Source organism: Narcine bancroftii, chromosome 4 (assembly GCF_036971445.1).
Source record: "Narcine bancroftii isolate sNarBan1 chromosome 4, sNarBan1.hap1, whole genome shotgun sequence".
Classification (NCBI taxonomy): domain Eukaryota; kingdom Metazoa; phylum Chordata; class Chondrichthyes; order Torpediniformes; family Narcinidae; genus Narcine; species Narcine bancroftii.
The window spans coordinates 33027687-33042118 of record NC_091472.1 but is presented as its reverse complement, the minus strand read 5'-3'; the positions used below and the strand labels follow the sequence as shown (position 1 = coordinate 33042118).

Genomic DNA, 14432 nt, shown 5'->3' with positions numbered 1-14432 from the left:
GAGATGAAGCAAGACAAGGATGAGCAAAGATTGGTTTGGTGACGGGCATCATCTTGGGTCAATGATAACAGAAGCGAAGCAAGCAATAATGTAGGATAAAATACAGACAGCAGTTTTATGTGTGACAGAATAGATCATAGGCAGTGGATGCAAAATAATGTTTTAAAGAATTAACTTCAGACTGATGAAACAAGTAGGAAGAGCAATTAAATCAACTTTAATAATGCACTTTGCAGCAAAAACCACAATTATGGGCAGTGAATCGTCAAGTCTTTGTTTGGTCTGCAAAAGGCACACAAAGAGGTGCCATCAGTCCAGTGGTGTTATCAGGATGAGTAAAAGAAACAAAAGAGTCCTTTCAGAGACAACAAATGTCCATGGATCCCGCCACTAAATCTGATGCTGTTGTCTCCTGCACTCTTGTAACTTCTGTAACTACACGACCTCCTCTCCATTCCAGCAGCAAACTCAAGCTTGAGGCATCCAAGGCACCTTTCTTACCAGTGGACCCGGCGCAGGCACAAGAGTAGGAGAACAACACAGACCAAGAAGGAGAAACTTGGGTTAGGACTCTAACGTAGCAGACCTCAGCAGTGAACTAGTATGAACCTCAGCCGCAGACCCCGGACTTCTAACTGGCTTCTGGGATTCATGAGGGACAGATATTGATAATTTCTTAATCACATTTGAGATTTGGAACTAGGAATCAAGGAGGGAGGCTTAGAGATCATGAGCTTAGTTCACCGCTACAGCAGACAGATGTATATATGAATAAGAGGAAAAGCAAGAGCAGGAGGGGGAACCATTGGAGGTGGCAGGATTCACAGACACTTGATATGGTTGAAGTAACTCCTTTTGTTTCTTTCTCATCTTGAGAGTGGTGCTGGACTTGTGGTGCCTCTGTGTGCCTTCACAAGGCAAAGAAAGGAAAACAAATTTTGTGTCATTTGTGCACATACCCATAAAGGAATCTTAAATAGTCCTTGTACTACTTAGTTGATGGAAATTTTTACTCATGCAATTTGGCAGGACAGAGGTAGACATGAGGAATCAAAAGATTGGTAATGCAAAGCTGACTACCATCACCTTATGCACACAAAGCTATTTGATGCCACTTGAAGAATGTTCACATGATATACCATGAAGTTGAGTATATTTCGGCATACAAATTAAATCTTGAAATCCTCAAAAATCATTCAAAAATGGGGGGTCAACTTGTATGCCAGATACAACAATGAGACCTTAAATTCAACTCATAAAACCACTCAATGCCAATTCGGCATACAAGTCAACCCATGAAAAACCAAAAAAAACAATTACAACAAATTTTCATGCTACAGTGTCATATACGGTACAGTATACACCGTGTAACGTGAATAAAAGCTCTCACGACTGGAGTGAGAATAAACACTTTTATTAGCTTATAACTATGGGGAGGGTTTCACAATGGTCTTCAGAAGGGACTGGGTTTAGGCGGGAAACCGGGGTTATATGTGAGCAGATGGAGGTGGAGCCAGGAGGCAGGGCCAGCCATCAGCACAACACCCTACCGGTGAATCCCAGTTCGCTGCACACTAAGTTTGTAAGTTTGACGTCTGTGGTAGGTAAATTAATGGAGAAAATTCTTAGAGATAGTACTTATAAACATCTGGATAGACAGGGTCTGATCAGGAGCACTCAACATGGATTTGTGGGAGGAAGGTCATGTTTGACCAATCTGATTGAATTTTTTGAAGAGGTGACTAGGAATGTGGATGAGGGTAGCGCAGTGGATGTTGTCTATATGGACTTCAGTAAGGCCTTCGATAAGGTACCACATGGAAGGTTAGTTAGGAAGGTGCAGTCTTTAGGTATAAATTTTAAGATAGTCAAATGGATTGAACATTGGCTGAAAGGGAGAGGCCAGAGAGTGGTAGTGGATAATTGTCTGTCAGGTTGGAGGCCGGTGACCAGTGGTGTGCCTCAAGGATCTGTATTGGGCCCATTGTTGTTCGTTATATACATTAATGATCTAGATGATGGGGTGGTGAATTGGATTAGTAAATATGCAGACGATACTAAGATAGGTGGAATAGTGGATAATGAAGAAGGTTTTCAAGGATTGCAGAGGGATTTGGGCTGCTTAGAAAAGTGGGCTGAAAAATGGCAGATGGAATTTAATGCTGATAAGTGTGAGGTGCTTCATTTTGGTAAGAAGAATCAGAATAGGACATATGTGGTAAATGGGAGAGCATTGAGGAATACAGAAGAGCAGAAAGATTTAGGAGTAACGGTACATCGTTCCCTGAAGGTAGAAACTCACGTGAATAGGGTGGTGAAGAAGGCTTTTAGTATGCTGGCCTTTATCAATCATTGCATGGAATATAGGAGTTGGGAGGTGATGTTGAGATTGTATAAGACGTTGGTGCGGCCTAATTTGGAGTTCTGTGTGCAGTTCTGGTCGCCTAATTATAGGAAGGATACAAACAGAGTGGAGAGAGTGCAGAGAAGGTTTACCAGAATGTTGCCTGGGTTTAAGCATCTGGAGTATGGGGAGAGATTGGACAGATTGGGTCTTTATTCTGTGGAGCGTAGAAGGTTGAGAGGGGATTTGATAGAAGTATTTAAGATTATGAAAGGGATAGACAGAATGGATGTGGATAGACTATTTCCGTTAAGAGGAGGAAAGATTAAAACAAGAGGACATGAGTTAAGAATTAAGGGGCAGAGGTTTAGAGGTAACATGAGGGGGAACTTCTTTACTCAGAGAGTGGTAGCTGTGTGGAATCATCTTCCGGGAGAAATAATGGCGGCGGAGTCAATTGTATTATTTAAGAAAAGGTTGGACAGGTATATGGATGAGAAGAAGATGGAGGGTTATGGGCATTGTGCAGGGAGGTGGGACTAGAAAGGGGTGTTTGGTTCGGTGCGGACTAGAAGGGCCTAATGGCCTGTTTCCGTGCTGTAATTGTTATGTTATGTTAATTAACCTACAACCCACTGCACATTCTTGGAGGGTTGGAGGAAACCAGAGCAGCTGGAGGAAACCCACTCGTAGGGACAGACATCAAAATTACCTAACAAACAGTAACGGTTACTGTGTTAGTCTTCTTTTTCATCATCACCTAGAACTCCTTAGAATCTTTCAAAGTCAGATGGTTCACTCTCTTCATTAAAATACTTTACGACAGCCTGCAAGCGTTCTTCCGTTACTGTCGTTAATACTGTCACTGCTTTTGTCATCAGTGGTGGAATCACCATTATCACTATAGACTATGCCAGCTTTTCTGAATCCACCGTGGATAGTTTCTGGTATAATCTTATTCCATGCTCTGACAACCTTCAGTATAGGTTGCTCTTTTCAGCTGTCCAGCTAGGGTGACTCATGAGGGCCGTTCTGCATCCATTCCTTCCATTCGGATCTGATGGATGATTAATGGAAATATTGAGTGACTGCAGTACACATGTCAACCCACCTAGAATTACTGTAATGTGGGCACCAGCTGAATTTATAGTCTTGTGCTGAATGACCTTTGTGAGCTGCTATGTACTCGCTGGAGTTTAGAAGATTGAGAGGGGATCTCATAGAGACATATAAAATTCTGGCAGGACTGGACGGAGTGGATGCAGATGGGATGTTTCCAAGGATGGGAAAATCCAGAACCCGGGGCCATGGTTTGAGGATAATAGGCAAACCATTTAGGACCGAGATGAGGAGGAATTTCTTGACCCAGAGGGTGGTGAATCTGTGGAATTCATTGCCACAGAGGGCAGTAGAGGCAGGTTAATTAAATCTATTTAAGAGGGAGATCTATTTCTTCAGTATAAGGGTATTAAAGGTTACGGAGAGAAGGCGGGGACGGGGTACTGAACTTTAAGATCAGCCATGATCTCGTTGAATGGCGGAGCAGGCTCGAAGGGTCGAATGACCTACTCCTGCTCCTATCTTCTATGTTTCTATGTCTCTATGTTTCAAATATGAGTAATGATTTCTTTGAAAAAGAACAGCCCGGTCTAGGCCTGCAACACCTTTCCATCCAGTTTCATAACATTGGAGTCCATCCAACCTTTCTTGTTACAGTGCACGATCATACTATTTGGATTTTTCTAGCGACAAAGTGACTCTTTTAAATATGATCATTGGCTTCAATTTAGCACCACGTGTAAAGTACGACCTTTCATGCCCATTCATGGTTATGGCAAGTTTTTGTTCCAGAAGCTGCCACATTTCTTGTGGCGGGGAGGTCAAAGGCCATTGGAACTTCATCCACGTTAATGATGTCCACAGTTCTGATTTTAAATGTGCATATTTCATTGGCAATGAAGTTGCAAAAATCAATAGTTTTTGTTCCCAATCTTCTGGAAGTTGCTGACCTACAGCTGTTCTAGTTCTTACCAACAATCTGTTTTGCTTCATAAACTTTGTTATCCAGGGGAACCCTCTCTTGAAATCCAGGATGCCTCTTTCATGTGCCAATAGTCTTACTTTCATCTGAGAGGCGACTGTGGATACAGTCCGATTTTGCTCTCTACGACCGAGAACCCACTCCTTCAAGTCAGACGAACTGGGGCCATTTAGCTTTTGGGCCACAACTATACGTTTTCATGGATTCATCTTTCCCTTTCCTTCATTCATGAATGGATGATTCGCCGACCGTGAACTCTCTTGCTCTGCTGTGTAATTAGTTTCTTCTGCTCTGGTAACAAATTTCAGTTTGAAATGAGTGGTGTAAGATTTGTGTTTGACTCCTCGCATTGTGAAAACAACCAGCACTCTAGATCTCAAAGGTAGCACTAAATGCAATGCCATTTTATGTTGATTAAGCTAGACTGAATGCAGGTAATAGCTATATAAGCTGATCATGTTATCTGCACATGAAAGAACGCGCACAATTTAAAGCTAGCATGGGACTATAATAGTGCCAATAAAAGAACACGTTCAATTTATAGCTAGTGTGGGAACTGTAATCACGGCGATGAAAGAACGGGTACAATTTAAAACGAGCACAGGAATTGTAATAGCAGCAATGAAAGAACGCGCACAATTTAAAGCTAGCATGGGACTATAATAGTGCCAATAAAAGAACACGTTCAATTTATAGCTAGTGTGGGAACTGTAATCACGGCGATGAAAGAACGGGTACAATTTAAAACGAGCACAGGAATTGTAATAGCAGCAATGAAAGAACGTGCACAATTTAAAGCTAGCATGGGACTATAATAGTACCAATAAAAGAACACGTTCAATTTATAGCTAGTGTGGGAACTGTAATCACGGCGATGAAAGAACGGGTACAATTTAAAATGAGCACAAGAATTGTAATAGCAGCAATGAAAGAACGCGCACAATTTAAAGCTAGCATGGGACTATAATAGTGCCAATAAAAGAACACGTTCAATTTATAGCTAGTGTGGGAACTGTAATCACGGCGATGAAAGAACGGGTACAATTTTAAACGAGCACAGGAATTGTAATAGCAGCAATGAAAGAACGCGCACAATTTAAAGCTAGCATGGGACTATAATAGTGCCAATAAAAGAACACGTTCAATTTATAGCTAGTGTGGGAACTGTAATCACGGCGATGAAAGAACGGGTACAATTTAAAACGAGCACAGGAATTGTAATAGCAGCAATGAAAGAACACGCACAATTTAAAGCCAGCATGGGACTATAATAGTGCTAATATAAGAACACGTTCAATTTATAGCTAGTGCGGGAACTGTAATCACGGCGATGAAAGAACGGGTACAATTTAAAACGAGCACAGGAATTGTAATAGCAGCAATGAAAGAACGCGCACAATTTAAAGCAAGTGTGAGAATTGTAATAATGGCAATGAAAGAATGCGCACAATTTAGAGCAAGCATGGAAATTGGCTACATACAAAATGCCAAAATTCAAAATTTTGATTTTAGCAAAATCTCTTTGGCCTGAGTGCCATGGTATTCTCTGAGAAACAGGATATTCTGGCTAGGGCACTGCACCTTATCAATGTTAATTGCCCAGACCCGTCCCCGGAGAGAGGAGATTAATTTAAAGAAAGTAAAGCATGACAGATTTAAAATCCTGCTCAACTTTGAAGCTTGTCTTCAATCTTTAAATTGTGCGCAACCTTTCATTGTTGCTATTACAATTCCCATGGATTCTTTTTAAATTGATTCTTCAAAGCTTGTTACTGTGCTGCAGGAGGATATCATCTATATAATGGCCAATTAACACCTATGGGGGAAGTTGAATGGGTGTAAATAATGGGAGATTAACTGTGGCAGACACTGGGACTATGGGAATTTGTTTTGCTCATGTCCCAATTAAATGCAAATTGCTTTTGTCAGTCAGAATTCAGAATTCTACACCAGTGCGGTATATGCACGTGCGCTATATGAAAATATTTTAACATAATTTAAGATTTTCTGCACGTTATATGCACGTGTGTGTTATACGAGTGAAAATATGGTACATTAGAACTAATTTTTTATTGGAAGAAAACATTTAGAATCCTTCAAAATCATTCTTCTTTGGCTTGGCTTCGCGGACGAAGATTTATGGAGGGGTAAATGTCCATGTCAGCTGCAGGCTCGTTTGTGGCTGACAAGTCCGATGCGGGACAGGCAGACACGGTTGCAGCGGTTGCAGGGGAAAAATTGGTTTGGCAAGCACATCCAGAGTCTCTCAGTTTTAACTGTCATCATATGGGTCCCAGTCTATACCTGATGAGGCGGCTTCTGCTTCATCATGAATGTCCCACGATAAATCGTCTTCTGTACCATCCTTTCCAATAGAGATACCACACTTTTTAAACTATTTTATTCGTCTCTACTTTCACCTAATCTTATGCTCAGACCAAAATCACACAGCACATCAAATGATGCAGCACACATTGCCCTGCTTTTTGTGAACAATTTTTCTGCACTTGTCATCCAAGTATTCCATTCGTGATGCACATGGTCTTTGAATGGGTTGTTCAAGCAGGCATCTAAAGGTTGCAATAGAGATGTCAAACCACCTGGGATAGCCACCATATAAGTATTATTTAGTGCCAATCTACTTTTAATGTTCTTGGTTAAATGGCTACAAAATATATCCCAGACGAGCAAACTCCGTTCCTTGTGTAACCACCTGGCTGCTTGTTCCACACATTTTCTATCCATAATTTTACACCACTTTCATCCAAACATCCTTTTTCATGAAAATGTACAAAAATGCTTGCTAGGAATTTTATTTTAAGTTTAAGTTTGCACTTAAAGATTACTATGGGTTTTAACTTTGTCCCATCGGTCATGCATGATAACACCACGGTAAACCTGGCACTTTCATGGCCCATACTCTGGCTTGCAGTTTTCACACCTTTCCATTCCACTGTTTTGTTGCCTATCCTGTTGAAATTCATAGGGGTTTCGTCCATGTTTCCGATATTTGCCAATCCAAACTGGTTCTGTATAATAATCTGGTGAAAATTTACAACTTAATGATCAAGATCTTTTGGTAGTCTCTGAGCAATTTTTGTTTTTTGTCATAATACCAAATTTTTCCTGTACATGAAACAGTTGCACGAGCCTACAGTTCCTTGAAAATCTTTACGGAGTTCTGGGTGCGACTTTGCCCACTTCAGAGCAAATGCTCTTATTTTATTTCACGTGACTATGTACCAATCTTGCCTCTGTTCACGTACCCATGCTGAGACGTGATTTTCCAATTCTGGCCAACGAAGGAGTTCTCTTCTCATTGAACATTGTTTCTTTGGTATTTTTCTTAAAGTATCTTCTTTCTTTCTCCAATCTCTTACCAACTTCTCATGTATCTCAAATTTTCTTGCAGCAGTACAGTTGCTGGATTCTTGGCCATTTCTTAAAACTCACTTCATTCTTTCATCTTTTTGTTGGAGGCTCCATGATAACAACCTCCCTCAGACAACTCTCAACAGCACAGTCATCATGATTATTTTTGGGGGGACGGGGTCAACATTCGCCAGATATATGATAAAATCATGAAAATAAGGTTGAAAATGGGGACCCGACATCTCAAGGTCAACTTATACATTAAATAAACAGTGTGTATGATCATTTCTCATACCATCGAAGGGTCAGAAAAATGAAATGAAAATGTTCCATGGTCAAAATTAACTAGAAATTTAGGAATGATTAGTGTTATGGGCCCAGAGGACCCCAAAACCCAGCAGTAATAGAAATTCACCAAGAAAAATGGTTACTTAAACAGAAGTTGCTTTTAATTTTCTTTAAACTTAAAAACAGAATCAAACTATAACTTATTACTATTAACTTAATTCCCCCTCCCCCCTTTAATTCTAAGCACACATGTATGTAATGTGTATTTGTTCAGGAAAGTTCTTTCATTTACAGACCAATCTCACTTTTCACTCCTCCAAATCACCGGTATCAGGCAATTCTGATACTGTCCACGGAATTTAACATTTATGAATTTTCATCAGGTTCTGGTGAAAAGGTAAATGGCTACCACTCAAGAAGGTTCTAGTTGGTTTCAGAGAGCTCGTTGGACACACATAAACAGATTTCCCACATTCAATACTTCAGTGTCTTTCCAAAGAAACTTGCCCCATCATGGGTTTTCCAAATGATAACCTCTTCTTCCAGGTCACCACAAAATTCCTCTTGTTTCCCTTATTTCAGGTAAACACTTTAGCCAGTCATTTCTTCTTTTAAGGACCACAAGGGTTTTCACCAGGCTGAACTCAGAACTCACAACCACCTTCCAAAATTGAGTCTTCAACAAGCTGCCCAGCTTGTCATGTTCCAGTCTCAAAAGCCACTGCAAAACCCCAACTGAATTCTCTCTCTCTAAAGAATCAAATGTTTTTCTCTCTCTCTGCTTGCAAAACCACATGACCCCCCCCCCCCCCCCCCAAGGCTCCAGGCCCAATCTTCTGAGCCTGCTGCTTTTAGAACAATAGTCCATTACTCCATGACATCAGTCCAATTAACACCGACTTGTGAAGTCTCCATATGAGTTCTTCAAAGTTTCTGCAAAATTACTGGTGCCTCAATGTCTTCACTTTGAGATCTGTTTTGTGAAGTATTTGTTTGTGTGTGACCTACACTAAACCCCCACAATCTATCTCCTTTAAAAACATTTATATAATATAAAATATATTATATTACATTATATTCAAATGTACATGTTTGACTCAATAAGTCCAGTCTTTGAAGAGCTAATCACAAAGCTAGGTGACAACATGCAGAATTGAAAAGTAGTACAGAAAAATTCACTTGACATTTGAGTTCTAAATAATATGGCATGGGCTTTAACCCTTTATTTAATTCTCAAATGCACCATTTTTCAAAAATTTAACATCTTCAACGAAAACACTTTTAACAGAAAGCAATGGCGGTGCTGCTGCTGGTATGCCCCCCCCAAGGAGAATGGAGACACAGCACTGCCCCATAAGGTTCAATCGCCCAGCCCTAATGATGATGGCTGTGTACAGGTTTAAAAGGCCTGTTAAAGGAGCCAATGGTGTTAGTGAGTAAAATCCTGCAATTGTGGAGGTCTGTGCCCAAGATGATAGCACTCGGGCTGGGCAGCAGTGGATCAGTGCAGGGCATCATAAACCGAGAGAACAACCCCTGTTAAGAAGCAGAGGAGACAACTCTGGAGAGCCACATAGGCTGCAGGCGACACAGTCAGGTGACTTACACGAGCTGCAGGCTTCTGGAGATTGGATCATCGGATCTAGGTACTGGAATCAGGATTTGAAAGGGTGTTGAAGGCAAGAAGGGGTCCTGAAGTGCCTCAAGCGATAAAGGCTTCCTGATCATATCGGAGGTTTGGATCTGGAGCTTGGGTTGTCAATGGATAAAACAGGAGTCTGTGTGGCTGCAGAGGCTATGGGAGTACTGGACGTGAATCCACAGAAACTCAGTGGACTCTCTTTTGCTTCTCTTTCTCTCATACTAAATGGGGCACCAGTAGATACTTATGGCTACACTTTGCCTTAAGACAGGCAGAAGATAATTTCATGTTCTGTATTATTACATGATATTAAAGGAAACTTTCAATAGGAAAAGTGGAAGATTATCTTCGAACACTACACATAATGCAACCAATTAGACTGGGAAGAATAAACAATAAAATTTGCAAATTCAATTCAAACCAGTTAAAAGCTCAAGATAAATTAACATTACTTACCACTTGTGAAGTGTGGCCGTTGTTGCACTTTGGACAGGGTACTCTGAAAAGCCTGCTGTAAGTTTTTGCTTGGAGCTTGTTGTTGGGTGTACATTGTATAGATAGAACTGGCAGCCACTGTCTCCGGTTTTCTTAGTGGCTGAGATGGTGGATCTTTAGATGGTTGTGGGGTAAAAGGTCGAACTGTAGCTGCAGGAGGTGCCTCCAGAGCTGGCTGAATTTGTGCATTTGAGGCACAATGTTGCATTTGCTGTGGTCCTGCAGTCTGGGTTGGCTTCAGTTTATTGACCATGATGCCTCCAGTCCCAGTTAATGTCTGTGGGCTGCACTCAGGCTTACTCTCTGCTGTAGTAGCTAATCCAGATGGTCCAAAAAAGGGCAATGAGATCTGCTTGGGTTTAGTTGGAACAGGAGGTGGTACTTTAACCACATTCTTATTCCCAGTCTGAAAGTTAAAATAACAATAAAATTGTATCAGAATCAAAACGTTTTAAAAGTTATAATTTCTATTCATCTGGATCTTTTGTTTAAACACTACCTTGTAATTCATAAATTAGCCACTAACCTTGCAGACAAATTTCCTTCTTGGTAATAAGCTGCATCTCCTGCATGGCTACCATCTTTGGCTGATACATATTATGAATGATTTGCATCATAAAACATGCATAAATTGAGGTATGACCAGTAGGATAGCATATAATCCCAATGGCAACATTGAAGAGCCTTTACCAGATCTGGGTACAGAGATCTCAATATCTCCCCATTACCTTCCAATTTTGTGTTCCATATAAATCTCAATTTGATACTGAATCCGCATCCATACTTAACAAAGTGCTTTTTCTCAAATTTTCAAAATTGGTCATGCCTTTAAATTACTCACTTGCCTCATTTTACCTAATCTCAGACACTTCTACTAGCACAATTTTGGCACTTTCCCACTCCTCTCAATTTTGCAATTCCATTGCTAGAAGATCCTTATTCAGCATCACCCCCCCCCCCACCCCCGCCATCCTGTATTAGTAATTAAGAGTACTATTTAGCATTACAATATTCATTACCATCTCAAATCTGACTATGACTGATTGCCAAAGCATTCCACTTCATTTTAAATAACAATTTTATTTTCAATTATATTATGAAATTGATTCCATATATTTCTGAAATATTTCACTGAGAAAAGTTTATGAATGCCTAAATAATGTATAGATTACCGCTATTAAGTAATGCTGTCATTCTGAAGATACCAGTTTGGTTCCTGCTTAATTGCCGCACAGCTCTAGTAACTGCAAGTTGTTCCAGTAACCATATGGGTTTCTTCCAAATGCTCATTTCCACCAATATCCCAAATTCATGTCATATATTAATTGACCAGTGTAAACTGTTTTTAGTATACAAAGCAAGAAAATGGATGAGATTTGATGGGCATGAGAGTGCAAGAGAGAGAGAGAAAGTGAGAACAGGTCACAGGGAAATAAGTTATGGAGGTGGACTGATGGAAATGTTCTCTGCGAATGAGCATAGAATCCATGGGCTGAATAACCTCCTTCCTTCTCATAAGTAAACATCATATTTTAAATCATAAAAATTCCATTCAGAAATAATTTTTATTCCTTTCTTCACAAGAGATGCAATATGAAAAATTCTTTAGTTCTCAATTCATCACAAATTATGAATTTTTACATATATTGGGACAATTAGGTATCATGGCCAGCTGGATTATTTTATCATGTGCCATTTGTCAGTTAAGAAAATATGATTTATAAAAATAAATTGTATTCAAACTGTTTTTTGAAACAAAGCGTATTACCTCACTAAGTTTTAGAAAGATGCATCTTCAACCCAAGTTTGACTGCAGAAGGAAAATTTATGTGAAATGTTTGAGACAAGATTCAAACTCTACTTAAAATAAACAGCCATATAAATTAAAGCACATTAAAATATTTTTTTATATAACTTGTCAAGATTTTGAAATCTATTGTGTTAGGGTTCAACTAGATTGTTTAAAAAATGAATGGGCAAAATTGTATCAGTTATCAAAATCTGTCATTTGCATTACACTTTATAATTCAGAGGGAAGGATACCGATGCTATACATTTTGCCATGACATAAAATGCATTATTTTTTGCTTCTATACCTGAATTTCCTGCAGAAGATCCTCACTGCTCTGGTTTTTCCTGAGCGTTCCCGAAGATGGAATTACTGCAGATGGATCCATGGACTCAAACATGGAAAAACAACGTACTCTCTTATCATTCTTGTCTCTCATCACAACATCACCATCACCAACTGATGGGAGGAATTTAAAAAAAGATCAGCCATTTAACTCAGCAATTTTCAATGTCAAATAAAAGATACTGTAAATGCCAGTGGATGCAATGAGAACCAGTTAAAAAACCTGAAGACTTTGGGATTTTAAGCCTATTTTAACATTCAATAAATAACACTGAAGGAGCTGATAATCAGATTCTCTTGGTAAATTTTGGTTAGAGAATTTCAATTTTTTCCATTAATTGCTAAAGTTTACCCTTCCTTAGGAGACTTTAAATTTATTAACTATAAAGTGGTTTGTTTATTATTTTGCACATCACCACAAAGAGACAATCAACCCATGGATTCCTCAATTAAACTACCGGTATATTAAAACAATCGAGTGAGCCCTTCTCCCATAATTAAAACAATCTAGTGAGCCCTTCTCCCATAAACCTGCAGAGAGATATTCATCCAGTTCCCTTTTGAATAGAACAATTGATCCTGCCTCCAGTATTACCTGGACCAATTATGGCAAAAAAAAACCACGCACATTTCCTGGTCAACTTCATTGTTCCCTGCTCATCTCTCTGCTCCAATCAATGGGAAGAGTTCATCTTGGTCCACTCTGTCTATACTCTATATGATTGCAAATACCTCTGATCTCTTTCAATCGCTTCTGTTCCAAGAATACCTCCAGTTCCTCCACTCTAATCAAAAAAATCCTGCACTCACAGAATCATTTTGGTAAATTTCTTCTGCACCCTCTCTAAAGTCTTCAAAGAAAAGGTATATGTACAGCTGTGACCTAATCAGAGCAGATACTCTCCGACATATGTCAGTGTTCCGTTCTAGCCAACCGGTCATATCTCAGAATGGACGCGTTGGAATTGCCCTGTATTCCTGTTATAGTTTGTCAAATACAAAATGGCGGCCGTCACGGCCAACCTCTCGCGGGAGGTGTTATTTTCCGCAGAGAGACCCACCGCTAGAAAGGGAGACAGAGATTAAGTGGGGGTGGGGAGGGAGGAAGAGAGGGAAAGAGAGAGAGCGCAATCTGTGCATGCATTCCAAATCACAACATAGAACATAAGTTGCAAGGTGACGTCACTGCCCCTGGTTACCCGCCACCATCTCAGGCTCCTGGCAGCAGTGGGAATGAGGGAGTTTACTACCTTTTCAGTAATTTTTTTTTAAATTTTGGTCATACGAGTGGACGGACTTAAGTCGCATAGATCATAACGTACCAGTACTTCATAAAATTTAATTGCAACATCCATTCACTATACCTCTATTTAGAAAATCTGGATGCTTATTCTCACCACTTTCCACAAACTATACACATGCAGCTGATAAATCTAATTGGATCAGTCATTCTGCAGCCAAAGGCTGGGCATCTTGCAAAAAGTGAGTCACCTTCTGTACCACCATATTGTACCTCCACCTACAAGTTATATCAGGAGTACAATGGAATACTTTCAACTTATTTGGATGAGTGCAGCTCTAACAAATCTAAAATAGATTAACATTATTGCATCTTTCCTGAGGTAGGTTCGAACACACTGGATAACAATTTTTCTCAAAAGGTTTGGTTCCTGACAACAATTTCGTGTTTATGATAGACAGTTTCAAGTTGAACACCAAAGTAATTTCAGATTTGAGGTTCTTGGGAGTCACTATCTCGGAAGATCTTTCCTGGAACCAACACACCAATGGCATCATGAAGAAAGCCTCTACTTCCTCAGGAGTTTGCGGAGGAGCTAGTGGAGTTGTTCAAGTGAACTGGTATGGACTTGAAGGGCCGACATGGCCTGTTTCCGTGCTGTAAATGGTTATATGGTTATATAATCTAAGTCTCACTTGACTAACCTCATGCATGACACCACATACATTCATTCCCTCCGTTACCAATATCGACAAGGCTGTGTCTAACTATCGCCAAGAAGAACAGCATAATATGCATGGAACCTCACTACCTACATTTCTCATCCAAATTGCAAAGCTGATTTGGAAATAAGTAAATTTTTTTATTGTTGCTGGG

General features: G+C 39.9%; 1 protein-coding gene across 2 annotated transcripts in view; it reads right to left on the bottom strand.

Moving 5' to 3' along the window:
- Positions 1 to 14432, bottom strand: part of LOC138760430 (apoptosis-stimulating of p53 protein 2-like) — a 132070-nt gene that overhangs the window by 30496 nt on the left and 87142 nt on the right. For both annotated transcript variants that reach the window (XM_069931013.1, XM_069931012.1), the window contains 2 exons: positions 12279 to 12430; positions 10144 to 10588 (listed from right to left, as the gene is read on the bottom strand). In XM_069931013.1, the coding sequence (XP_069787114.1) occupies positions 10144 to 10588; positions 12279 to 12430 (597 nt within the window). The remainder of the gene's footprint in view (positions 1 to 10143; positions 10589 to 12278; positions 12431 to 14432) is intronic.